Source organism: Oryzias latipes, chromosome 21 (genome assembly GCF_053564925.1).
Source record: "Oryzias latipes strain Hd-rR chromosome 21, Olatipes_Hd-rR_3.1".
Taxonomy (NCBI): domain Eukaryota; kingdom Metazoa; phylum Chordata; class Actinopteri; order Beloniformes; family Adrianichthyidae; genus Oryzias; species Oryzias latipes.
This window is the reverse complement of record NC_136257.1, coordinates 16,335,656-16,362,681: the sequence shown is the minus strand read 5'-3', so window position 1 is coordinate 16,362,681 and position 27,026 is coordinate 16,335,656. Positions and strand designations below refer to the sequence as shown.

Here is a 27,026-nt window from a genome sequence, read left to right as displayed (position 1 = left end):
AAATCACTCCTCACATAATTCACTTCGACCAGACTGGATTCATCAAAGGCAGACACTCGGATGATAATGTCCGTAGACTAGTTAATATAATAGACTTTGCCACCATTAAAAGCCAGGAAATGACGGTACTATCGCTGGATGCTGAAAAAGCCTTTGACAGAGTTAATTGGAAGTTCCTTATTGCTGCCCTCCAGAAGTTTGGTTTTGGAGAAGCATTCATCAATTGGATCAAAATATTATATCACAACCCCAATGCATCAGTTAGAACTAATAAACAGACTTCAAACAGGTTTTTTCTTGGAAGAGGAACCAGACAGGGCTGCCCACTCTCTCCTTCTCTTTTTGCTATATTCATTGAGCCTTTAGCTGCAGCAATAAGACAGAATGAGAGCATTATAGGAATAAAAACCAAACACAGCCATCATAAAATTAGTCTTTATGCGGATGACATATTACTGTTTTTAAGGAATTTACATTCTGTAAATGAAACAGCAATGATCATAAATGAATTCTCCTCCATATCAGACTATTCCATTAATTGGAATAAGTCTGTTTTATTACCACTCAACAGGAATATGGAACAAAGACTCACAATTCCAGTTAAAACAGGAAATATCAAATATCTGGGTATCTACTTTTCCCCCAAACTATCAGAACTGGTGCAGCTAAACCACACCCCATTACTGAAAAGCATACAGGACGATCTAACACGCTGGACCAACCTGCCTCTGTCCCTTATGGGCAAGGTAGCCACGGTTAAAATGAAAATCTTACCCAAAGTTAATTATCTCTTCTCAATGATTCCCACACAACCGCCATTAAAATGGTTCAAAACATTAGACTCATCCATATCAAGCTTTCTATGGAACAACAAACCTGCAAGAATTAGTCTAAAAACTTTAAAATCTGCAAAAAGCTGTGGAGGATTAGAACTACCTAATTTCCACAAATACTTTCTTGCAAATAGATTACAATATATCTTAAAATGGTTAAAAAATAATCCAGAAACCAACTCATGGTTAGACTTGGAACAGGTGTTATGTGGAAAGATCAACCTGTCACAGCTACCATTTATTAGCCAAACAGTTAAAAAACAGGATTGTTTCAAAAGCATTAATATAAATGCCACCTTAACAGCCTGGTGGGAATTTCTCAAAATATCAAAATCATCAATTCAACCGTGCAAAATGACACCCATCTGGAACAACCCGGACATCCTTATTAACAAAAAAATGATTCACTTCCCAGCTTGGCAAGCAGGGGGCATAAAACAACTAGAGCACGTAATTATTGATAGAAGATTCATAACCCCCCAGGAACTTCAAGACAAACATGGAATAAATAACTTCTTGGAATATCAGCAACTTAAATCAAGTATTACTAAAAAGTATAAAATTAAAGACGACGATTTAAAGCTACCAGATGTAGTTACCATTCTGCTTAATTTTTCAATGAATAGAACTCTCTCCAAAATATACAAACTTTTATGTAATTTAGATAACAATATTGCCCTTCCAACAAAAAAATGGGATGCAGATTTGAGCATCAGCACAGATGAAAGCTTCTGGTCAGAACTTTGTCTAAACACCTTTAAACTGACAAAAAGTCCAAATCTGCAGCTAATCCATCTCAAAACTCTTCACAGAATTTACTACACTGGACAGAGGATGTTCAAGATGGGTCTCAGTAACTCAGACATTTGCGAGCACTGTGATAATAATCTACCCGACAGCTACATGCACGCACTGTGGTTCTGCACTCCTGTCCAGGCTCTCTGGCAGCAGGTATGTGCCGATTTATCAGTCTGGCTTAAGGTTTCAATCACTGCCTCACCGTCACTTTGTGTGCTTGGTGACATGAGTGCCATCGATATAGAAGAAGGATTAGCATCTATCATTTTCATAACTCTTTGTATTGCCAAAAAAACCATTTTAATAAATTGGAAAAACAAGAAAAATATAAACATAAGTCAACACAGAAATCTGCTGTTTGATCATATCAGCTTGGAAAAAATGTCAGCCCAAAGCTCAAGTAACTTTGAAAGAATTCAGTCTCTCTGGTCTCCTGTGGTTGACTCCATGACTTAGGGGGTGGAGGGCTTGGTCGTCGCTGCTCCTTGCCCTTCTGCCGTGGTTTGGGGTGGGGGTCGGGGCTTCCGGTGCCTGGCGGGGGCAGTGGGGGGCTCCGTTGGTCGGGGGGTCCGGTCCGGTGCCTGGGTGGGGCGGGCTGGGGCGCTGCGTGGTCCTCTGGGCTTGGGTGTGGGGGTGCGTGGTGGGGGGGTGGGGTGGTGGTCTGGCTTGGCTTGGGGGGGTGGTCCCTTTGCCTGTGCTGGGGGGGGTTGGCGGGGGGCCCTGCTCGGGTGGGGGGGGCCCAGCGGCGCCGGATGGGCTGCCCATCTGCACCTGGGGCTGGGATCGGCCCTTCCCTGGCTCTGGGACGGGACGGGACAACCCTCTCGGGGCCCCCGGTCGCTCTGGGTGTCACCCGCTTCGGCTGCGGGGTCTGGGGTGGGGTGGGGTGGGGGGCTTGTCGGCCCTGTCCTGTGGGGGAGGGGGGGCCCATTATTAGTACGGGTCGGGGGGGCTAGCGGGTCGGGGTCTCCGCTGAGGCAAACAGTGGTTGCCTCGGCCGGTTGGCCTCCTCGGTCCCGTCGAGGCCTGACCAGAGCTCCTCTAGGGCCGGCGTCTGGGGGTGGGGGCCTGGGCTTGCTCCGGGGGGGGGCGACGCTTTCTGGCTCCTCTCTCTCTGTGTTGGGTGGGTGGTGCCGGGCCTGGGGTGTCGGCGCCTCCGGGGGTGGGCCCCTGGGCTGGGCCCCTGGGCTGGGTGGCCCTGGCCCCTTTGCTGGGGGTGGGCTGGGGGACGGCTGTTTGACCACCGGTGGACAGTCTACCAGCTGTCCCCAACTTACCCCCTTCCTTATATAACCTCATATTAGGGTGAGGGGGTGGGGGGTCTAGCCTGCGATGCGCCTTGGGGGGGGGCTACTTGGGAGTGGCCCCCCTCCTATGGTTGCCGTATGGAGTGGGCCCCCCCTCTTTCGGTTTTATTTGCACCTTAGACATGTAGGGTCCTTGGTAGGGGGGGTGCTTGGACATCACTGCAAGCAAGCAGCAGATGTCCTCCTGGCACCCTACCCGCCAATTTTAACCGCACCTTAGACATTTAGGGCCCCTTGGTGTGGAGGGTGAGGGGACATCACTGTGAGTAATCAGGAGATGTCCCCTTAGTGCCCTACTCGCCAATTTTAACTGCACCCCCCTTAGTACACACACCCCTCCCCCTTCAATATATACATTCAAACATAAACACACACACATGCACACAAACACCCTCTCAAACACCCATACACGCACACACATTTTACAAGGAAGGTGGGACCTGTGTCCATCTGTCCCCTACCCCTTCCCTGGTGGGGGGTGCGGGCCCCTTGGCGATGGCGGCCGTGTCCCTTGGGTGCCGGCTCCCTGGGCCCGGCGGTGCTCTCTCCGCACGGTGGGGGGGTTCATATTACACCTGAGCCGGGGGTGTTCGTGTCCCTGGGGGGTGGGTCCTGGTCCTTGCCCCTGGGCGCTGGGCCCCGCCAAACTTCCAACATGGCCGAGCCTGGTCGGGCCATATTTATAACATCCCTTGTGGGCCGCCCTTTTTTCCCCGGGGTTCCCCCCTCCTGGGCGGGGGCGGCGGGCCCCTGCCTTGCTCCTACCTGGACCAACCGTGGGCCGGGTGGGTGGCTGCCTGGAGTGCGTAGCGGGTCTCCCTTGGGTGGTCCTGGCTCGTACCTGGGGTCGGGGCGGGGGGATGCCCGGAACTCCTGGGTGGTGGTGGGGTGCTCGTCTGGGGCTGTGGGCGTCCCTCTCCGGTGGGGCCCTGCGTTGGGCTCTTCCGGCGCGGCGGGGGGCTGCTTTCCTGGCTGGGCTGGGGCGGCGCTCTCTTTCCCTCTGCGCCTCCCTGCTCTCTGGCTCTGGGGGCCTCGCGGCGGTCCTGCTGGCCCTGGCCTGGGTGGTGGTCTTGGTCGCCCGGGGGGCGGTTGTTCCCTGCCTGTTCCCGTGTGGCGTTGGGGGAATTCCGGCTGCCGCTGCTGCTGCGGCGGGGGTATGGGTGTGGGGGTGGCTGGGCGCTCCTCCTCCTTCTTTTCACATTCCACCATCCATTTTAGAAGAACATAAACACTCACCTGAGCACAGGTGTTAGCTCACCTTTGCACTAATAGTTTGCATGATTGAATGAATGAAAGATTTCACACTAGTTGGTTTAAAGGCATAGGTATGCGTTCGTGAACACTATCTGTTTTGTGTGCATGTTGACATGTGGACATTTTTGCGGCTAGCAGGTGTGTTGATAATATTTGAGTGTGTGTGAACAGGCCCCGCCCTTTTTGTACTACATTTGAACCGTACCGTAACGATAAACAACCAGTAAACCTGTCTGCTCTATGCTGCTTCATGGTCTTACCCCCCTTCCCCTCCTATTATCACCCTCCTACCCCCCCCTCTCTCTAACGTCCCTCTCTCTTCTTCCCCTCTTTCCTTTTCCGTCCGGTCCAACACCAAAGATTTTCAAACATGATTGAAATTAATAAAGTTTGGCCTCAATTACAAAAGGGGTTTATTCAGACATACCTTTGGTTTGTCTGAAGATGAATAACCCCTCTTGTTAAAATAAAATATGTCCAACACAAGAGGCCCTCAGCTCTCATCTGTTTGCCTAGCTGTTGGACAGGACAAGTTAAAAAAAAGAAAAAAAAAAAAAAATTCTTCACAAATTTTATCCAGTGAAACATTTCTTTACTAAGTTTAAAAAAGATCTGGACATAAACTGTTCAGTCTGTCATTCCTCACCAGAAACTGTGCCTCATCTTTTTTGGTTTTGCTCTTTCACTCAACTATTTTGGAAAGATGTGATACATTTTATAAGAACTCATCTATGTGAAGATTATAGATTATTTTACGAGCATATTATTTTTGGATATTTTACAGAAGGAAGACTTAATGCAGAAAAAATATATGTAGTTAATTTACTTGTAATTATGGCTAAATATTTTATTAACAAGTGTAAATATGCCAACAAAAAAACTGTGTTTTATGTTTTTCAGAAAGAAATGGTATTGTATGTGAACAGTATTAAATCTTCCACTAACAAAAAAGCTGTCAGAACAGTTGAAACATGGTCTCTCCTAAAACTTTAACAGATTCCTTAGCCTTATTATTTTTGTTTTATTTTTGCATAACCTGTTTTACATGGTTATCATTATGGTTTTTTTGTTCATTCTCCTGGCGAACGTTAAGATTGTATTTTGCACACAGTGGAGTTTTGTGTTTGGTATTTTGTATGTGCAATATATTGTTAATAAAGTTTATTTTTTTTTAAATGAACCGGCAAGAAGGAGCCACGGGGGTCCTGCAGCAGGCCATCGGAACCTTAACAAATATTTCATCTCCACCTCACCGTTGCCTTTTTTAAGAAATGACAGCTGGTTTTTCCACATTTATATGTAGTTATGGATCGAAAACAAGAGGAATTCGTTTTAATGTAAATGCGTGTTCCGGCGTCTACAGGAAGTGTCGCCCATAATTCACGCAAAGGCTCATGGGGGCTAGGAATAAGGTGGATACGGATTTTATGTTTCGGTGGTGCTTCTATTACCATTATTGGTATTTGAGACATTCCTTTGTGTCTCTAGAGATGCAGACAGATTTGTAACCCTCGAGGTGAAGATAAAATATTTGTTAAGGTTCCGATGGCCTGATGCAGGACCCCCGTGGCTCCTTCTTGCTGGTTCATGTCTGTTCAAAATGGGAGGTGGCGGCTTCTCTTCCAATCAGAGCACGAGAAATCATCTGCCTTCCGGTTCATGCAAAGTGCCTTCCTTTTCATGCAAAGTGCCTTCCTTTTCATGCAAAGTCACTTCCGTTTCATGCATACTCCTCTCTCACACGCACATATATAATTTTCCTCACACGCACATACATACTTGTCTTTCACATACATATATTCTTTTTTAAGAGTGACAATGAGAGTGAGAATGTATGTATGTGTAAAGTAATATATATGCATGCGAGAGAGAGAATATTTGGATGTGCAAGTGAGAATATATGTATGCGTAAGAGAATATATGTATGCGAAAGAGAGTATATATATGACTGTGAGAGCAAAAATGTATGAATGTGAATGGTTCAGAATAAATAATGTCTTATACGGCCCCTCATATTGGGGTGTTCTCTTTAAGGTTTAAAATTGAGGTAAAATACAGTTTAATTTTCTCCTGTGGGTTTTCTCCGCTCTTGCTTTCCTTTGACACCAGCCTACGACAATTTTGGAGCAGACAATTCTGTATGGCATTCTGCTCTTCACTTTAATCCTTTTGCCTTGAGAATGTAAGCCTTTCTGTTTACAGAAAAACAAAACAGTTTATTTTTTATTAAAAATAATTTTCAGTTTTTGTTTAGATTAATACGACAGAGTTTTAGGGCCACGGTGAGAAAAAAAATTCTGGAGGATAATTTTTCCCCCCTTCACTTACAGAAAAAAAAAAGTCGAAATGACGAGATTAAAGTCGAACAGGCAACATTAATGTCGAAATAAAGTTTTGAGAAAAAAGTCGAAATGTTGCTCGGGAGAAGTAAAGCTGAGTCTTTATTTACAATTTATTAATTGTTTTATTTATTGATGCAGGGCTCCAGACTAACTTTTTTCACTAGGAGCACTGTGGCCCCTAACTGAAAATTTTAGGGGCACAACCAGAAGATTTGGGGGCGCATACCGTTAATCAACATGCTAACCAAATCTACTAATTTCCACTGTATTACTAATAAATACTTTAATAATAGATGCAGAAATTACAATGTGCTGTTTCAAATTCAGTGTCACATTTTATTCTGCACTTTTGAAGATGCAACAACAAGGTAAACTGACAGCACCATCGCTGTCATGACAGTAAAAATAGTAAAGAAAACGGATGGAAATTTATCTTGGTGACACCAAATAGGTGCAGCCAAGATGCACAATAAGCGTGTTTGAGATGAGATCACCCAGGTGGACGAAAAGCTGCGCACATTACCTAGTGTGTGACGTATATTTTTGTTTTTGCTCTAACATTACTTGTCAATCATCACAAGAATATCAGGAGAAGGGGTTGGGAGCAAGGGGCAAACCTACCCGAACACAGCTGAAAATTTAGTACTGAACTGAATGAAAGCTGCCCTACAGACTACAAAACAATGCATTATGGGACATGTGTCCTGATGGGTTTTTGTAGTTGAGTGATTAATTAAAATAATTTAAAATACCAATTGATTAAAAAAGGCTACATACATTACAAAAATTTGAAATAATCATAAAATATATAATAACACAGATCATACTGAGGGAGAGAGGAATATTAAAACTAAATTGAATGTTAAGGACAACTCCAACTTCCTGTTCTCCAGATTGCCCCCCCCCGGTTTCCCCAACGATCCAGGCGAGCCGCCGGTTCATCTCAAACACGCCTATCGTTGCATTTTCCCCACGTATTTTCAGTGTGCCTAAGGCTAATCTTGTTGTTGCTCGCACGTGTTTAAAGTTTAAGCCCCGTTAGCTGTCATGCATGTAGGTGTGGGACATTTATTCTCCTCAGCTGACCGCGGGAGCGGTGTGCTGCCGTAACAGCCGTGCATGAGAACAGTTTGGTTGGGGGTGATGAGACGCCGTAACTTTAACCAAAACCTAAACCTTCCTCCGGGTCTGTGTGACCCAGAGAAAAGTTCAGCACTGACTGCATGTATTTAGAAAATTACGAGCGAATAAATATGTTCTAAAAAGGATAGTAAGGAACTCCTTAATGTGGTCCGGGGAGGGAGGGGGCTGTTAGGTTTCCTTCTTTCAAGCCCTGTCATTGTCAGGCCCCCAAGAGTCATATACCCCACTCTGATTGGTTGCTTTGTCAGCTCCGCGCACGACAATGTAAAAGTGTCATTCATACAGACTGGCGGCCTGCATTAACATTAAACTTTAATATTAAGGCGGGGGTCGCAAAATATCCTCTTGGAGACCGCAAATAGCCCGCGGGCCGCGAGTTTGAGACCCCTGCTGTAGAGTCTGGCACTGGTACACTAGCCGCAGGTCGGAAGAACGAATCGATAGTTCGTTTACTCATAGCTCAGACGCACATATCAGGTTGTGATGATATTTGTCTCCGTTTCCTTCCCACAGATGTTTACGCGCGCTCGATTATCTCTAGGCCCCTCCCCCTTCACGCATTTTAGCCACTTACAGTGGCTTTCCCTATTCTTCTCACACGCATTGGCCGCCTCACAGAGAGGCATCACGCGAGTGTGTGGTCGCGTTTCATGAGTATGTGCGCGAGTGTGTGTCTGCCTGCGTGCATGTGCGCTCGCGTCTCATAGATTATTTCATTGCTCATTGACGTACCCCTTTCACGTTTAATGTATAAAAAATACGTAGGGTGGGGGAGGGAAATTTACTGGTAGCACATGTGCGACTGGATGTAAAATTGAGTCGCACACTCTCAAATTTTGGTCGCAAAATGCCTGGCGGATTTATTAATAATAAAATTACAAACACATTGGTGTAGATTCAATGTATTTGTTCAGAAATAAATGGCCAAGTTACTAGTCCACGGCAATGTTTATTTATTATTTTCGTGCCGCTGAAAGATTTACGGGCTCGTGCAAGGAGTCATTTTTTCTTTGTTTTTCCTTTGTACTTTACTGAAAATGGCTTCGAACATGAATCTGTCCGTGTTCCTGTTGGCAATAATTCAACCGTTTTTCGTGAGATCAAACCGAAAACGAGCTGATATGGAGCACAGAACAGCAAGGAGAAGAACATGAACATGAACAACTTGTGAGTTAAACCTAAAGTAATTTTTTGTTAAACATAAGCATTTGTTAATAATTGTGGTCAGGGTTACACCATCTGCTTGGCAAGACTTTAACATTCTTTTTCAACACTGGAGTATGAGTTGTATAGTCTAATTACATGTTCTTGTGAGTTCAGAGTCAAACCATATCAGCAACACAAAAGGTTCTATATCAGTTTATTTAGAAAAAAATATTTACAGAACACTTGTTTCAAACAAAAACTTTCATTTTTAAAAATTAATATGAAAATCCAAAAACCCAGCCAAAAAAACATGAGATTTTCCAGCATTCATAAATAATTCATAAACTAAAATGCAAAACATCAAAATAAATAGAAGCATTCAAAAAAGGAGATTTAAGATTCCCCAATGAAATAATTAATGTTGCATTTTACAGGGTCTTCCACGTCTCTACTGCTTTGCCAAACACAAAGGCGTCTGTTCTGGCCATCTAGGCTGATGATCAGTCCGACACAATACTGGATTTTCGGTTGACCCGCAGGACCATCGAGTATCTGGTGGAGCAGCTTCGGGTTCCTCACACTCTGAGGGGACAAGAGACTGAGGTCCTGGTGTTCCTTTTCTGGCTGGCGTGTGGCACATCTTACAGTGTGGTAGCCAGGGCCTTTGACATGCCAGGGGCAACTGTGAGTGACGTTGTCCACAGGACGGCAGACCGCATCCTCCAGCTGATGAGCAGGGTCATCCGGCTTCCCAGTTTCAGTGAATGAACTGCCATCAGTCGCCTCTGGTTTTGAGCAGCTCGCTGGGTCTTCCACCTTCCAAAAGGTCGTGCGGAGCATCAATGGCTGCCACATAAGAATAAAGGCCCTAAAAGAAAATGCAACTTGTTGTTTTAACAGGAAGCTTTTTTATTCCATTCAAATGCAGGCTTAATGTGATTTTAATGCCAAATTTCTAGATATTTTTGTTGGGAATCCAAGATCAGTCTATAATTCACAGGTTCTACGTAAAAGCCCAATTTATGTAAAACAAACATACCCACCTGAAGGATCCTTTTGGGTGATGGTGAGCATCTCTGCATTGCACATCCCATCATGCTGCTGACACCGTAAAGCAGGGGTGTCAAACTCATTTTAGTTCGGGGGCCACATTCAACCCGTCTGATCTCAACTGGGCCGGACCAGTAGCGTAAAGGTAAAATAACAGCTTTGTTTTTGTTTTTTTACTCAATTGGAAAACATGCCTCAACCAACATGGTAATCATTTTTTTTATTACACATTCATTCACAGAGGCCAATGGATCTTAAATAAAATTAATTTCACTTTAAAAAATATTGGTTTATTCAAATTTATAGAGACTGAATATTTTAAATCTGACACTGAAGCGATCCTGATAATAAATTCTGGCTGTGGATCCTGCCTCTGGCTCGTCTCTGCTCTGTACCTGACCGAGTACCTCGTCTCTGCTCCTGCTCCTAGACCTGGCTGTGGTTCCTGCCTCCGGCTCGACTCGCGCCCCTGACTGTCCCCACAACCACGGCTGGATGAAGTTCGTCTGCTGGACTTTTATACATGTAGTTGTAGATTTTGATAAGTTAATTCTTCTCTAAGAGTCTGGTAAATCGCCTGTCCGTCCTGGGGGAGGATCCCTCCTTCATGTGGGCACCCCTGAGGTTTCTTCGTTTTTTCCGGAATCCGGTTTTTTTGGGAGTTTTTCCTTACCGCGAAGGGGGGTCTAAGGGCAGGGATGCCAGTATAGGATAGTCAGTTTGTTAGTTCATTTTAGTATTTTCCTATTGAACTCTTTGTATTCGTGATCCTTTTAAGTTTATGTTTTACTTCGAAGCCCATCGAGACGACTGTTGTTGTGATTTTGGGCTATACAAATAAAATTGAATTGAATTGAATTTAGCTTTCCCTTTGCTCCCCCTAGTGGCCGAATTGCGCATTTCGGTTATTTCTTTAAAAAATCATAACTCGCTACAGTAGGCCTGCACAATATACCGCAAATTTATCGTTGTCGCAATTTCAAGCTGTGCAATATGCATATCGCAAAAGACAGCAAATTTGCAATAAATGGTTACCTTAGATGTGGCCAAACAATCTTATGGCAGCTTGAAGTGTTTAATGGATCGAAAGAATCCCTTTCTGCATTTGACCAATCAGATGGACCCCGTCACGTTGTTAACTAATCGGATGGCGCCCTATTATGTTGTATGTTCGCCTCCTACGTTAACATGGGTCATTTGTAGTACAATTTTTAAGCTGTTGTAATGGAATGGGAATAATATTTTTGGTTGTTTTGCTAATTGTTTATATACCACAAATTATATCGTTATCGCAATATTAATTATTAATATCGCATATCGCGAGTTTTCTTCATATCGTGCAGCCCTACGCCACAGGAATGGACTAGAAACTTGCTTTCTTTTTTAAACATCTTTATGATTTTTACTCTTCATGTGTCGGCCGGACTAAACCACCTGGCCGTATGTTTGACACCCCTGCCCTACAGGGAACGCCTGAGGGATGAGGTTCAGGCCCGTTACAACCGGCACCACGCCAAGGCATGCTCTGTGGTGGAGAGAGCATTAGGGATGATGAAGATGAGGAGGAGAGCAATATTTCTGTGGGGGCACTGGAAGTAAAACCAACCTTTGCAATGAAAATCATTGCTTGCAGCGCCATCCTGCACAATCTGTGCATCTGCAAAGGGGACTGCTTGAAGCCACAGATGTTGAGCCAAAGCAGAACGACAACAGGACCCAGCAGGACGAGCAAAGTGGCATCCCAGCGTTCGAACTAAGCAAAATCCGAGACAACCGGATTTCACGGAGGACAACCAAAATGAACCTGATGGTTGTCCGTGTGACAACCAGGTCTTTTATTCAACATTTTGGTATTTTTCGACTATTTTTCAAGTTTCAAGGGTTAGTTTTTGGCAACCTCTGAATTGAGACGTATACAGCAGATTCTTTCCACTAACAAACGAAGTGCGTGCATGCTAGCGAATCCTTTCTTCTAACATCTAATATCAACTGCCTCTTATAATGGACATTTAAAAAAACTCTTTAAATATTAAAAACAAACATTTTACTAAATGATAAATACTAAACTTTGAACTCACACGTGTTTCACGTTCATCCAGTGTTGAAAAAGAATGTTAAACTCTTACCAAGCAGACTGTGTAACCTTGAGCACAATTAGGGACAAATGCTTAAATTTAACTAAAAAAACAAATTCAAGTTTAACTCGCAAGTTGTCCATGTCTGGCCAGGGCATCCAGAGGAAATCTTCTGAGAGGTCTGCTTCTCCTTGCCGCTCTGTGGTGCTGCATATCTGCTCGTTTTCGGTTTGATCTCACGAAAAACGGTTGAATTATTGCCAAGAACACGGACAGATTCATATTCAAAGCCATTTTCAACAAGGTAGAAGAAAAAACTAAAGAATAAAATGCCTCCTCGCAAGAGCCCGTAAATCGTTCAGCGGCACAAAAATCAAAAATAAATATTGCCATGGACTAATAACTGTATTTCTGAACAAATACATTAAATCTACACCAAACAGTTTGTAATTTTACTATTTATAAATCAGCCACGTTTTCCATGATCAGAACACAGCAGATTCATAAATAGTCTTCATAAATGTTCATATTTATTATGTTTTTACTTTGACAAATAGGTGTCATTCTCCGCGTTAAATAGAAGTAGTTCGCCTCCAGACCAGGTGGTGGCGGTAATGCGCCACTTTATTTTCGTGTAAAGTGCCTTATGAACAACACCCGAAGGAGAAAAGTAGTGAGCATCGGTGTCCGAATTGCTTTTAAAATTCAGAGAACTATATAGAGAACTATATAGTGCCGCACTATATACGGTTTTAGTAGTTAGGGATTAGGGTAGGAATTCGGCCACAGCAGTAGATTCGGACACCCCTACAAAATGGCGACTGCACTATATAGTGCACTATATAGGGGTTAGGGCGGTAATTCTGACTTTTTTCTCAAAACTTTATTTTGACTTTAATCTCGCCATTTCCACTTTTTTTTCTGTAAGTGAGGAGGGAAATAATTTTGCTCACCGTGGCCCTAAAACTCTGTTGTACATTAAATTATCAATTAAATCAAACAGATTTTTCCTAAAGACCCACTCCAGTGAAAATCATGTTTTTGGGTGTTTTTAACATCTTAAAGCATTTTTCTCATTATGGAGGACATGCATAAAAAATGTTAAGATTAAAAGTACTTCTCTTTATTCAAATTGTGTTGGATCAAGAGCATATGAAACCTCACCATTTGAAAAAAAACGTTGTGGCGCAGCAACTGAAATGAGTGAGCCTGCTGCTCCTGCTCCATTCTGATGTATCTACCTGCAGACAAATAGATCCATGAACGTCTTTGTTATGCTTGTCTGAGCTGGGATCTATGGAGTGATATTTCTGCCACCACGTTGCACACAAAACTTTCTAAGTTGAACACAAAACTTTCTAAGTTTTTTGCTCAAAAATTGTTTTTTTTTGTAAGTTTTTTGCTCAAAAATGTTTTTTTTTGCTTTCAAAAACTTTTTTTTGCTCTCAAAAACGTTTTTTGCATTTGCAAAACACATTTTTTTTGCGTGCGTTGTGTCAAATCTCGCTTTTGTCTTCTCTTCGATTTTGCTGACTACTTTGAGCGCGACTTAGCGTGATATGACTGCCACTGGCATCGCCAAAAAGAAATTCGCATGCGTTGTGTGTCATCTCACTTTTTTCCCATCTTTGCTGAGTTAAGTTTCGGTTTGACGTGACCAAGCTGCCATCAAACAGCTGCTGATTGGTCCAGATTCTAACCAATCAAGTGTCTCTGTCTCATATTGACGGTACTCCGAGGCAGACATGGACTTTGGACTTTGTGTCGGTTCTGTTCGTACGGGTTTCTGCCGTTTTCAACCATTCTGGCCCGTTTTTCTCAGAGTAAAACCCAGAAGGAGCAGCAAAGCAGCTAAAATCAAACAGAGTTTAGTATTTATTCATGTCAGTCACTTTTTAAGATTTGTATCTGAACTATTGTTTTATTTTAGTCAAAAATGGTTGAAATATTAAGAGAAAATAGCATTTTTTATGACTAATATTTTTTAACTTTGGACAAACACTTACAAGTTCTAAAACATAAATGATAATAAAGCTCAAAAAATGCCTCTTCTGTGTTATATACATTGAGTTTACTGTGGTAAGCCATCATTCTTTTGCTTATTATTGCTGTTCATCTGATCCCAAACACGTGTGTGGCATTAAATAATATGTGCTTTGAATTATTGTTTTGTTTTAACAAACAGACCTTATAGAAAATCACACTATAATTTGCTCTGCAGGATTCACAGATCACACACAGGCCTGTTGATTTAATGTCAGCAGATAAACATGACAGTTTCAGGAGATCCTCAGCCATAAATTCAAAAATCTGACTTAATAAAAATGAACGAATGCTAAAAAAAATAAAGTATGAATTATTGTTAAAATTATATTTAAAAAAACGAAAACATCTTCATCCAAAAATACAAAAATGAGGGTAAAAAGAGCTGGTTCAGCCTCTGAGCCTCGGCAGCAGACACCGTGTTGGATTCATATGGCAATGTGATTGGTTAGAATCTGGCCCAATCAGCAGCTGTTTGATGGCAGCTTGGTCACGTCAAACTCAGCAAAGATAGGAAAAAAGTGAGATGACACACAACGCATGCAAATTTCTTTTTGGCGATGTCAGTGGCAGTCATATCACGCTAAGTCAGCAAAGTAGTCAGCAAAATCAAAGAGAAGACAAAAGCGAGATTTGACACAACGCACGCAAGAAAATGTGTTTTGCAAACGCAAAAAACGTTTTGGAAAGCAAAAAAAAGTTTTTGAAAGCAAAAAAACAATTTTTGAGCAAAAAACATAGAAAGTTTTGTGTTCAACTTAGAAAGTTTTGTGTGCAACGTGGTGGCAGAAATATCACTCCATAGGGATCTAGTTCTAAACTGTACGAATGGATAGTTCTGAAATTGTTCACCATTTTTGTGGCACTTCTAATGTTATCTTGGTGTTGTGAAGGGTATGAGCTAGCAGTAAACAACGGGAAGATGGGAAGTGGGGTCATTGTTACTCCGCACCAACAGCCCCACTGACAACTCAGAGGGGAATTTCTGATAAACTCCTGCTGTTCTCAAGAAACTGTCTCAAAAAATGACTGTTTTTTTTAAATTTTTGCCTAAAAACAGCAAAATTATGAATAAAAGACCACTGGGAACACTTTGAAAATACATAAAAAGGTGATTGGAGTGGACTTTAACCAAACAATTTTTTTGTGTGTGAGAGTAAATCAAGTTTTTAGAATGACAGGAAGCTTTTACTGTCAGTTCATTGAGAAAATTCAAAACCAAATTCAACATGTGCAGCCAATTTTTCACAGAGGAAGAATTTTTGACATGAAAGCAAAAAAAGCAAATCAGGAAAAACTTAGTTTGATCAAACAATCCTTAGAACAAATTTTGAGTTGAAAGAAATCAGGAAAGTCAAGGAGTCTTGGCAAAGCTTTGCTTTAGGGAAGAGCTTTATAGGGATTTAAGCAAGCTAGACTTGTGCTCTTTGGCGTTCAGCCTAAAGTCCAGTTTTACTACTCTCACTGTGGAGCTCACAAGTATGAAACAACCAACATCTCTGTGTTTGCCGGAGCACAATGTAGGTCAGTATGAACTCATTTATGCCTGGGGATGACAAGAAACACACTGACACCCAAGTGTGTGCATGTCTATCCCCGACTCAGAGCCCTACATTCATAGGCAGAGCTCCAACATCAGCTTAAAGTCAGGACACACAACATGAATTTTTTGTCAAGATTTTACCCATAATTTCCAAGTTTTTGCTCTTAGTTGGAGGTACTCGGCACAGCCTGTTTGCATTAAATGTTTTAGGATAAGCAATCTCACCCATCCTAAATCAAATCATACATGATTACTTTAGGTCTGAACTGGTTACAAAAATGTGGCACCAATAAGAAGAAAGGTCAAAGCAGCAGGAAGAAGCAGGAGCATCAAAACGTGGCAGGCGAGTAGGGACAGAAGCAGTGGTGACAAAAAGCACAGAAAAGGAGAAAATACTGGATTTGTGCCAGGAGCCCATTTGGCTGTGAAAAGATGGGGGAGCACACACAGAGGCAGACCGGGGAGCTGCTTTCACAAGGCCTGAATGGTTGCTTTTTGCTGTGATACTGAATAAAGTCATCTATAATTCTTTATCAGACGTGGTTAAGTGTGATATCTCTGGACTTCCAGGTGTCTCACAAGCTTCACTGACCAACGTCAAACACAAGGATCTGAGCACACAAGCTAAAAGCTTCAAACAAAATCTGTGGGCAAAAATGCACAACACACATAACAGCAATGCATTTCTAAGTATAAATGCCAGCCTCTGTGTCTGAAAAAGCACAATTCTCATTTTTGTACATGAAAGCTGAACCTGAAGCTACCTTTACAGATACTGCACTCCTTTCAAATGTTGTGCCATTTTGGCAAAATTCTTATGGGATTGAGTGTATATCCAGAATAAAAACAGCTTTTTAATGAATTATTTTGAACTAATACTGGCACAAGTGGAGACTAGTTAGCATTTAGTGAAAGCCCTTGGTGATTAAAATGATCTTTGTCCAAAGCTGTCATTTGCTTAAATTGACCACATAAAACATATCATTATTCTTTATGTCTGCTAACCACTGATTTGCTTACAACAATATCTTCTTAGGAATCCTGACACTGAATATGCACTTATTTTCTCTTCCATATTCCCTCATACCCTTGTGTCTTCCTCGTATCTCTTCTTCCTGCCCCTTCTTTTCCGTCAGACCTCTGATGGCCTGTGAGCACTGACCTACTTGGAGAGCTGCCTTCTCTGGCGAGGCAGCGAGGGCAGAGCAACAAACACCCACATACAAGTGCAGCTATTTTTTTTTACTTCCAAATAAATTCATTTACATTAATCATATTAGATCTACACGGAATCATATGCACGCTCTGATTCTTCTGACCCTATTTCTCTTCTCCATGAATACAGATTCCAGCTATATTTCTGCTGCTGTGTATTTTTAAGATCATCCCACTGAAATGATTTCAATGGCTAAAGCATTAAAAAATAAAAAATAAATCCAAGCAGTGAAGACTTTTTTATGTGGCCATGAACAACATCACTTATGGTCACAAAGACCTGCAATTGATTCCAATATTTTAAACAAAAATTTGCAAAAACGTGTTGACCTTAACAAGTTTATCCATGTTGAAGAACAACAGGGAACTAGGCAGGAGGACAACAAACATAACAAAGCCAAAAAAATGACAACATGGATGGGTGGAAATGGGGTTTTATAATGCTATGTGGCATTTTCTCCTGATGAAGGACATATATAAAGAAAATAAAGATTACAATTGTATTTCTGAGTCTCACTTTATTCAAATTGTTGTGAATCAGGAGCAGATGAAAAAGTCATGTAGGAAAAAGACTATTTGTGATGTGGAAAATATACAAGGCAGGCCACAAGCTCCCTGCTGCACTCCATTCTGATGCATTCACTTGCAGACAAATAGATCCATGTACGTCTTTATTTTTCTTTGTCTAAGTTGGAATCTGGATCAAAACTGTGAGGCTGGATCACTCCGATATTGCTCGCCATTTTTGTTGCACTGCTAATGTTGCTAATGGGGTATGAAGCGCTTTTGGTTAGCGGCAGAGCGTGTAAACGGAGAGCTCTCAGTAGCTGCGGTTACATGGGCAGAATATCTTGATCGGATCAATGGTCGGGTTAAAATTCACCCGTGCACATGGGATCAGAAAACCTTTTTCCGATTAGAACAAACGTTCCCATGGCTCACACTTTCGGTCGGAATGAATCATTTGGGCATGCGCAGTAGTGTTGAAAAGGACTGAGCGACATTTATCTCTGCTTCCCCAAACTCGCTGCGTGAGCTGGCGGCTCTCCTGAGTCCTGCAGCCGCTAACCCGGAGCGGCGGGATGGCTCGCAGTCTGAATTCTCCCACACATAACAAAACAAAAAAAAAACGTACACCGAACAAGCATCCTCCTCCCCTCAGACACGAAGTTATTAATCCAACTCCTCTGCTCACTCGTGCCAGTGGACCGAGTGGGCGTCGGGGGGCACAAAGCGCTCCTTCCCCACATCTCCCTCGTGAGGGGTGAAAGAGAGGGGAGAGCCAGCGGGGCGAGAGCGGAGCGGCACTTTTCACGGGGCGTCCGCAGAGCAGCTGGTCGGTCCCGTATGCGCTCCAAGGCTTTCTCTCAGCGAAACACCATCTATGCGTGACGTAAACCAGAGCAGAAGTGACACACGATCAGAATGACCGTTTATATGCTCCACAATCGGATAAACGATCAGTATAACCCACCTATCTCGATCGGAAAGAAATTCTGATCCGAACGAGTCTAACAGGGGCAGAGTCTTCCGAATGGCGCGTTTACATGACGCATTTTCTTTCCGATCAGGCGTTCTTTCCGATTACTTTTGCCCATGTAAACGCGGCTATTTATAGGGGACGTAGAGGGGGGACGAGGGGTTGCTGCACCGCGCCAACAGTTCTGCCCACCACTCCAAGGCAAATTACAAATGAATTCCTGCCGCTTTGCAAAAACTAAGTCTAAGAAAATGACAGTTTTTATTTTGCTTAAAAATTGCATAATAATCCTAATAAAAAAAAACACTGGGAACAGTTTTATAAAAGATAATCGGAGTGGGACTTAAATGGATTGTCCACATGATGATGATAGTGATGATGACAAATATTGTATTTTCATTTAGTACATTACAACTAATAATCTATGCATGTGTAATAATAAACTGTTGTTCACTTTGAGAAATAGTCCTTTGAGAAATGTTTGTTCCGAATGAATCATGTTTCTTAGCTCTCCTTTTGGTAAATTTCGGTTTCTTAATGCTCCTCCTCGCATACACAAAAACACATGATACGAGAGATTGTGAGAAGATCCTGTTTGCTGGAGCCAATCATTCAACAGAACCAGATTTTTGCTTTCACTTCTCAAGCAGAATCCAATCAGTTTTGCCAAAGTTCTGGTCACGACCGCTCAGCCTGCTTCGCCCCCACAGAAGCTGCTCCTGGCACTGTTTCTAAAAGAGGACGATATTCCATCTGTGAAGCTAATCACCATGGTTTTCAACCAAAAATATACACATTCTGTTAACATGAACGTCCACATTCAGCACGTTCATGTGCTTTCACTGAGCAGCAGGAGGCAGAGCTACGTTAACACCACTTTTGCTGACACTTAACTGGTACCAGCTGTGCAGAACCAGAAAGGTAGAACAGTGTGTGAGGAGAAAGCTTATCAAGCTATTAAAAAAAGTTAAATCTGACAGGAGTTTAGCTCCTGCTTGTTCTCCTTCTTCAAATCTGTTTCAGGTTTCTGCTTTTTACCTTAAAAGTCTCTAAAAACTAGCATAAGCTCCTCACAACAATGCAAATTCCGTGTTTATCCTGGAAGGAAGAGCATTAACAGACTGATGAGACAGGGTGGTAAGGTTTCAGCAACATCTTCACTAATCCAGCAAATGTTTTTGAAATAAGACAAAAATGAAAGTGTAAAGCCATCAACAAGGCCCTGTATAAAAAAAAACATGGATTTAAATCTTATTTAAATCAAAGCTGTTTTATTAGATATGAAAAAATAAGCACCTGATGGGAAAAAAAAATGAAAAAAGGAAATATGTTTTAACAAATTGCGACCCAAACTAGGGTTGGGCGATGACCCCTAAATTGGCCGTTGACGATGTTTGCTGTCAACCATCGGGATGGACGATGACATCGTCGGGGGGGGGGGGGTATTTTTTTTTACATTTTTCGTTCTTATATAACTGCTATTCGTTATTTTGCTTTTTTCATTTTATTTCCCAACTAATGGTTAATCTGCGATGATCCAGTATAAACTGAGGGAAGTGACTTTAACAGAAAAAGTAACAAACAAAATAGAAAAGAAGTAGTCCACTCCCGCACTTAGCGGAGTGGACCGGCGGAGTGCGGATTTACAGCTTTGTGTTTGATGGGAAGGGGGGGGGGTACATGAGCGGTATGTGTGGGAGATTTAAGACTGCGATCCGTCCCGCAGCTCTAGGGGTACTAGCTACCGAACTCAGAACCGGGTCTAAAAGTGTGTGTCTGAGCACAGCACGGATCGTCAGCAGACAGAGGTTTGAGCATCAAAGCAGAAATGTCGCTCAGTCCTTAGAAAACATTCAAGCAATCACGTGGATTTGTGTTTCCAGTCGTGTCCCGACTAAATAAAGGCTGATGTTATTCACAGGATGCAGCGCCACCCAAAGCTAATGTTGTTAGCCCGTGTTAGCATACTGCTAATCCTGGCTTCGTTCAGAAAAAGCACTGACCACACGGATTAAAATTCAAATGATGAGCGAACAGGTGTTTCATAATAACCGTAACATTATTAAAAGCACGTTTAGAAGATCATCTCGTATTTTACCGAGCTGACATGTCAATATATATAGCCGCTCGGCGCTGTTATCGTTTTGTATTGAATTGTTACATTCAATAAAGTTTGGAAAAAAAGCCGCTCGGCGGAAGTTGTATCCCCTTCCAGTTTTCAAACTGCGCATGTGCGAATACTGCGCATGTGCGAATGATTTATTCCGACCGAAATTGTGACCTTAGTGAATGTTTTTATATTCTGAAAACATTTTTCTGGGCCCATGTACAGGGTTGGATTCTAATCCGACCATTGATCCCATCAAGATATTTTGTACATGTAACCGCGGCTTATGGTGTCGACGCGCAACGTGGCGGGGGCGTGGCATCACGATGGTGGTCTCTCCATCGGGATGTCAGTCACCCATCACGATGGACGATGATATCGTCCATCGGCACAACCCTAACCCAAACTGCTTTGCAGTCACGATCCTGTTTACACATAGCAAGGCACAAGCCAGACCATCTGCACTGTAGGGCTCAGCGATGCAGCCGACACGGGCAGACAAAGCAGGAAAAAAACGGCAGTCTTTTGATCAGGGGTCAACCACTCTACCTCTGCACTATGAACTACCTCACACTCTTCATCAGTACACAGGCAAGTAGTCCTTATATGATTTAAATTCCCACTCTGATTATCCTTTGATCTATTCTAAAAGTGTTCCCAGGAGTGTTGTAATTATGATGATGCTGTTTTCAGACAAAAATCAAAAAACCTCTGTCGTTTTTTAGGACATAGTTTCTGCAGAGCAGCAGGAGTTCATTAGAAATTTGCCAATGAGTTGTGGGTGGGTTTGTTAGCGCAGAGCCTGCTCTCATTTCCCATCATTACTCTGTTTACACTCTCTCCCACCTACAGCCCTTCACAAATCCAACCTAACATTACTAGTGCAACAAAAATGGAGAGAAATATTGGAGCTATCCAGTTGTATAGTTTTGATCCAGATTCCAGCTCATTGAAAGAAAACTAAGATGTTCAAGGATCTATTTGTCTGTAAGTGCATGAATCACAATGAAGCGGATCAGGGAGCTGGTGACCCACCGTTTAAGGCCCTATGTCACATCTACAGGCTTTTTTAAAGGGCATTTTTTCATCTGCTCCTGATTCACCACGATTTGAAAACAGAAAAACTCAAAAACACAAATTTAAGCTGAATTTTTTTATTCATGTCCTCAATCAAGAAAAAATGCAACAAGAACACGTTATAACCACTAAACACATAATTATTATCAGAGTGGGTCTTTAAACAATTATTTCACAAAGTAAAAGGCTGTTTTTATTCAGATTAATCTAAAAATTAACATTTTATATACATTTATTGTTTTTTTATATATTGATAAACCCTTTTCATGGAGTTACAAGCTACAGATGTAAATTTTTACAAGATGTTTTAGCAATAGGACAAACCAAAGGTTTCCTTCATATAGTAAAAAATGTAAAAAGATCTCATGACCAGGATAACCAGGCTCAAACAGAATGAAAATATTTAGCTAATCAAACTGGATCAGCACAAACATTGGATTACGTAAAAAACATCCCATCATCTGCTTACAGCACAAATGGATTCTCGGGTTAGCAGTGATGGATTCTTTTAGATGTGGATCCATGAAGAATTTAATGAGCTACAAGTGTTTTTGAATAAGAGCTGTGTGGATGCTCAGCATGAAGTTATTACTCCTGCAGACAGAAGAAAGAGCTGTGAGTCCCTTCAGGAAAGGATGAAGAGGAGAAAGAGAAAAGCAAGGGAGAGGAAGAAGGAAATCGGAGAAGAAAGCTTTAAAAAAGGTAAAGATCAAAGCAACGACATTTAAGACCCGGTCATAAAGATCCTGTAGATTACTATAGTAACCCAGCTTCATTATACGAAACACTTTCTTTCAGATATATGTGACGGGATTTACTGTGAATCAACAATTTCAAAAGTCTTTCATATTCATCATTTCCCCTTAAAGAGCCACTCTGATTAAAATTAGGTTTTCTGTGTCTTTAACTTGTTCTTGTGGCATTTTTCTGATGATGGAGGACATCAAGAAAATTCCAATTAAATGCGTATTAGGAGCAGACAAGAAAAAATAACGTTTGAAAAAGAGCTCATTTGTTCCATAGAAAATACACTCCTCCCTGCTCTGAGCTCTCAACAACAGGGAGGAGTATGTGTGTGTGTGGGGGGGGGGGGGGGGTTTGCTCATATTGACTGTATAGGAAAACTGGATTGGTTGACCCCCCCCTCCACATCACAAACGTATCTGCTGGATCCAAGAAGTCAAAATCTCATAGACTTCTATCGAGAAATAAACAGCTGTTACTCAGTCATTCTATTGGTCAGAATAACTATTCTTGATCTGATACTTAAAAAAATGTTCTCGTTATTCCTCTTTTCTTAAAGATATTTTTTCCTTATCGCAAGGTATTCAAGTTATATACTGACCAATCAATCGCCTCAATAATAAGTAGGTGGAGCCTGCTGGTCCCACGTCCAAAATGTTTGACAGATTTTAAATAGACCTCTTTCAAGTGGGCTATTTGGGGTGGGAGTGGGGTGTGGACTTTCAGCAAGCTCACTCCTGACTGGCCAGAGTGGTTGCCATAAAAATGATGACTAAGATCAATTCGGACCAATCACTACTAACTGACGTCGTCTGGCTTCAACATGGCAGCATCTGTTTGGCGAAATATTCACAACTGAAATGATTCACTTGGTTAGAGCTAGTAGTAAACCATTTTCCATGGGTAAGGTCACTCACTCGCTCCAGTTCTCATATACAGTTGATGCTCCATGGCAATGATCCCGCCCACAACTCTAAGGTAAATTTCTGCCTGTCTGCAGAAACTTTGGCTGTAACCAAAGTAAATAGTGAGAACAACAACATGCCACCAATGTGCAAAATGTTTTTGTTCGTAACTCCAAGCAGCTGGGAAAAAGTGACATTGTTTCTGTGTAGCTGCACCAACTTACTGATACAGCACATCCATCACCATCATAAAGATGACTCAACCAAAAACTGGTTGTGTCCAAATTCCTTCATTACTTACTACAAAGTGCACTTTAAAGAGCATTTGCCATTTTCTGGTGCTGTCTGAATACAATTCCAAAATCGAGTGCCCTAAAAATGTTTCCAAAGTCTCCATAAAAAACCAGTGTGCTCACTAGATTGGCGAATATAGACCACACTGCATTGTGTTTGAAACATTTTTGTAAAAAAAAAAAAGTATTTTAATGTATTTTTTTCAATAAAATATCAAGGTTTTCATCCTCAGAACTCAGTGGATTTATAAATGGTTGTCACAAAACACTCATGTCAATTAGATTTTAACTTAGTGAAATCGATGAAGTCATATTCACTGTTTAAAAAATAAGTAAGAATGGTGTTCGAATTGCTTTTAAAATCCATGGCACTACAAAGTTCTGCACTGTCGTTTTTTTGTAGTTAGGGATTAGGGTGGGAATTCGGACACAGCCAATGTCCTAGAAAATGACACAAGCATTTTTAATTTGGTTAAAAACAGCGCAATCATAATTGAAAGAACACTGGGAACGCCTTCACTCAACATCAGCATATTTAAGATAGGAGCTAGATCCTAATTCATTAGCTTCCCTTCCCGATAGGGAAGAACTGTTCCTGCTTCAGTGTTGCCACTTCTCCTGACCGGAAACTTCCCACTTACAGCTGACGTGCCGGCGAACATGTGAGGGTTGAGCCAACCGAGCAACAGCAGTTTAACCAAGCAGGAACTTCGCCACCAACCAGGTAGAGGAGCTGCCAGTCAAATCTACTCATGGCCAACTTACCTGAAATTTTATCTAACAAAAACAGATGAAAAGACGAGCAAAGCCTCAAGGATCAACAGAACAAATGTGGATATGCATCTCTAAAATAAGGAGAAAAATGATGACATTTTATTCAAAAAGGAAGACAAAGCAGTTACATGCCTTAAAAACTTTACAAAACTAAGAAAAGTAGGAGAAAGAGTTTTTTAAAGAAGAGAAAAATAAGGGTCTAGCATATTTAAGATCAATTTATTTAAAAGTTGGAAAAGTTGCACCTTCTATTTTAATCACCAGTAAAATGATAAAGTAAAAAATTACATTTGACAAATACATGGACTCTTCTTTAAATATGACATTTAATTTGGCAGAAACATCCACGCCGACTACTGAGCAACAGTCCAGCTCCCATCATCACCTACTCCAAGTTCATTCACATCCAAGTTAGGTTCGTGTCTGACACCTCGGAAAAATACCCAGAGCACAAACTGCTTTGGATATACAAGTATTATAAAATAATGTCAACTGCAATTATTTATTTATTTATTTATTTATTTATTTATTTATTTTGGGGGGGGGGGCACAACAAATTCAGAAAAGGCATGAATATTAAAAAAAAAAAACTGAAGTGTGATAAAACATTGATATGGTTCTAGCCTCCACTTTCTCTCCTCAACATAACAACTTCTAAAAGTAAGTGGCAGCCGCGAAGTCATCTTAAATTTGCCACTTCTTCACCGGGAAGAAGCAGCTCCCTTTAATGTTTTTAACGGAACTTGTTGGGACTTTTCTGCGGCGCGGGAAGGCTAACATGCCGGACAGTGGCGCCGTCATTCCAGCACTCAACCACCCACTCCTTGAAGGAGTCCTTCGCTCTAACATCCCAAGCTCACAGACTGTTCCCGTCAAACGTTCTCTGGGCTGAGACGCGCCTACCTGAACATAGTTGCTCTCGCAGTATTCCGCTACTCTCTCCAGGTTGGTGAAACTGTCCAGCAGGGCTCTCCGTCCTGCAGGAATTTCTTCTTCCAGCAGCATCTGTAGCTCCGCCATCTTTACATGATTGTTACTACCAACTGCTGAGGCTCGCGCTCACTGGATGCATCCTGCTGCCTTCAAAGATACCTGGGAAATGGCATGTTTGTGCTGCGATAACGGACATGTGGTTGAAAATGCGAAGTCCTCAGTGGTGCTTTAAATGCGTGTGTTTTTAATAAGGGAGGAGTTTTGAGGGTTATAACTACGAATGGAATAAAATAAACTGCCTGACATACTCAAGCCGACACTTAGATTGAAGTTCAGAGTTCCGCAGAGGCCGCAAACGTCTCTTGTCATGTCATTCATCCAAAGAGGCGAATCAGTCTGGGTGATAAACTGCTTGATAAATCTGTAAATGAGCCAAAAAGGCATTAAAAAAGAAAATAAATAAATAGTAGTCAACTCTTAACAGTAAAAACCAACAACAACTGGGTATCTGGGATAAAACAAAACGAGAAACACAATTTAAGTTTTAAATAACAAAAAATGAGGGAGGCAACAGTCCAAACAACCTTGGAAAATAAAAAAGGGCATTTGTTCAAGGTGAACAAATGAAAACAACAAAAACACAGCAAAACTAAGACATTTGTCAAATGTGAGGACTAAATAAATTTGAAATGATGTGAATGTTTTTAATTTATTTCAAAAGTAGTATTTATCCAAAATGTATAAAGAAAATAAACAACTCTGCCCTCTTAAAGAAAATAATACGATTGGGTACTTAATTTAAAGATTAGGCATTAAGATGAGATGTCAGTAAAGTGCATCACTGTCAAAAGCTGTTGCAACAAAATAACAGACACTTGGTTTTGTACATATACAGTATATTTTTATTTTTTTTATTTTACAAAAACACCTCTGGTATGCAGCTTTTAAATGTTTGGTATAGTAAAAAAAAACATTTTTTGAACAATAACACTTCATGGGATTATGAAAAGACATGTAGACTTGCTGGAAAAAACAGGTTTTAAGCAGGAATATCCTGGTTTTCCTCTCCTCTGGGGTATCCCTCCACCTCCATTGTCATTAAAAACTCTGCAAAAGAGAAAAAAAGGAATTGAAGTTCAGAAAAGACATCTGCCACCCTGCGGATACACAAAAAGCTTGAATGTCAACCTGCTGCACCTTCTGTATAATCAATGTCGGGCCGAGTGGAGATGACAGCCCAGGCCACACCCACCAAGAGCGCCACCACCAGGTTCACTGCAATCCAGGGCCGCAGGATCTGCTGCTCTGACCCAGGAGGCCTGCAAGGATTGGTGTGAAAGTGAGCGAACAACCTTGAATGGCATGCTAAGAATTTTTTTTCTTTAACCTTTGCAAATTATTTTTGTAAGCACTGACAAGAGTAAAACAAACATCTAAATGTTTATTTTTACCAGAGAGTCTCGTTGGCGGTAAGATAGAGGTTAATGCGATCACTGGTCATCTGCTGGCTCAGCGACAAAATCAGAGCTATAAAATACACTAAAGACAACACAGGTGTTATTAAATTTGTGAAACTTCATCAACATGATCAGTTTTGTCTCGACTCACTCACAGAATGAAGCCAGGGCAACAGGGTCAAGGGTGAGGAAGCCTCTCAGGGCCATGGAAGTTTTGGCCAAGTTCACTCTGGAAACAACAAAAATCTTTATTTTTGTCTCACGACTCAGTGCTGCTTACTAAGCAGAAAACATGTTGGTAGGATTCAGGATATCTGCAAAGTGTTACTCTCACATTTTAGCAATACCTTTAGTCAAGGTCAACAGATCACCACACGCATTATAGAGAGTATTTTTGGGACCCTTCCTTGGTTGTTTTCTAGAATTTCTTGAGCCTGACCAATAGTGCTCCTCTATGGCATCCCTGAAGTCCTCCACTCTCCAAGTTTCTCTCTAAGTTTGTGGACT

General features: G+C 41.7%; 2 protein-coding genes across 10 annotated transcripts in view; both read right to left on the bottom strand.

The window, feature by feature from the left end:
- The window catches only part of LOC101175519 (abl interactor 2), an 85,459-nt gene extending 60,200 nt beyond the window's left edge, over positions 1–25,259 (bottom strand). For all 8 annotated transcript variants that reach the window (XM_023950597.2, XM_023950600.2, XM_023950599.2 and 5 more), the window contains exon 1: positions 25,033–25,259. In XM_023950597.2, coding sequence (XP_023806365.1) covers positions 25,033–25,149 — 117 coding nt within the window. In that variant the 5' untranslated portion in view covers positions 25,150–25,259. The remainder of the gene's footprint in view (positions 1–25,032) is intronic.
- Positions 25,260–25,941: 682 nt separating this feature from the next.
- Positions 25,942–27,026, bottom strand: part of LOC101162254 (transmembrane protein 237A) — a 42,463-nt gene continuing 41,378 nt past the window's right edge. For both annotated transcript variants that reach the window (XM_078939643.1, XM_011489517.4), the window contains exons 8-11: positions 26,675–26,748; positions 26,514–26,601; positions 26,260–26,381; positions 25,942–26,169 (exon numbers count right to left, since the gene is read on the bottom strand). In XM_078939643.1, the coding sequence (XP_078795769.1) occupies positions 26,102–26,169; positions 26,260–26,381; positions 26,514–26,601; positions 26,675–26,748 (352 nt within the window). In that variant the 3' untranslated portion in view covers positions 25,942–26,101. The remainder of the gene's footprint in view (positions 26,170–26,259; positions 26,382–26,513; positions 26,602–26,674; positions 26,749–27,026) is intronic.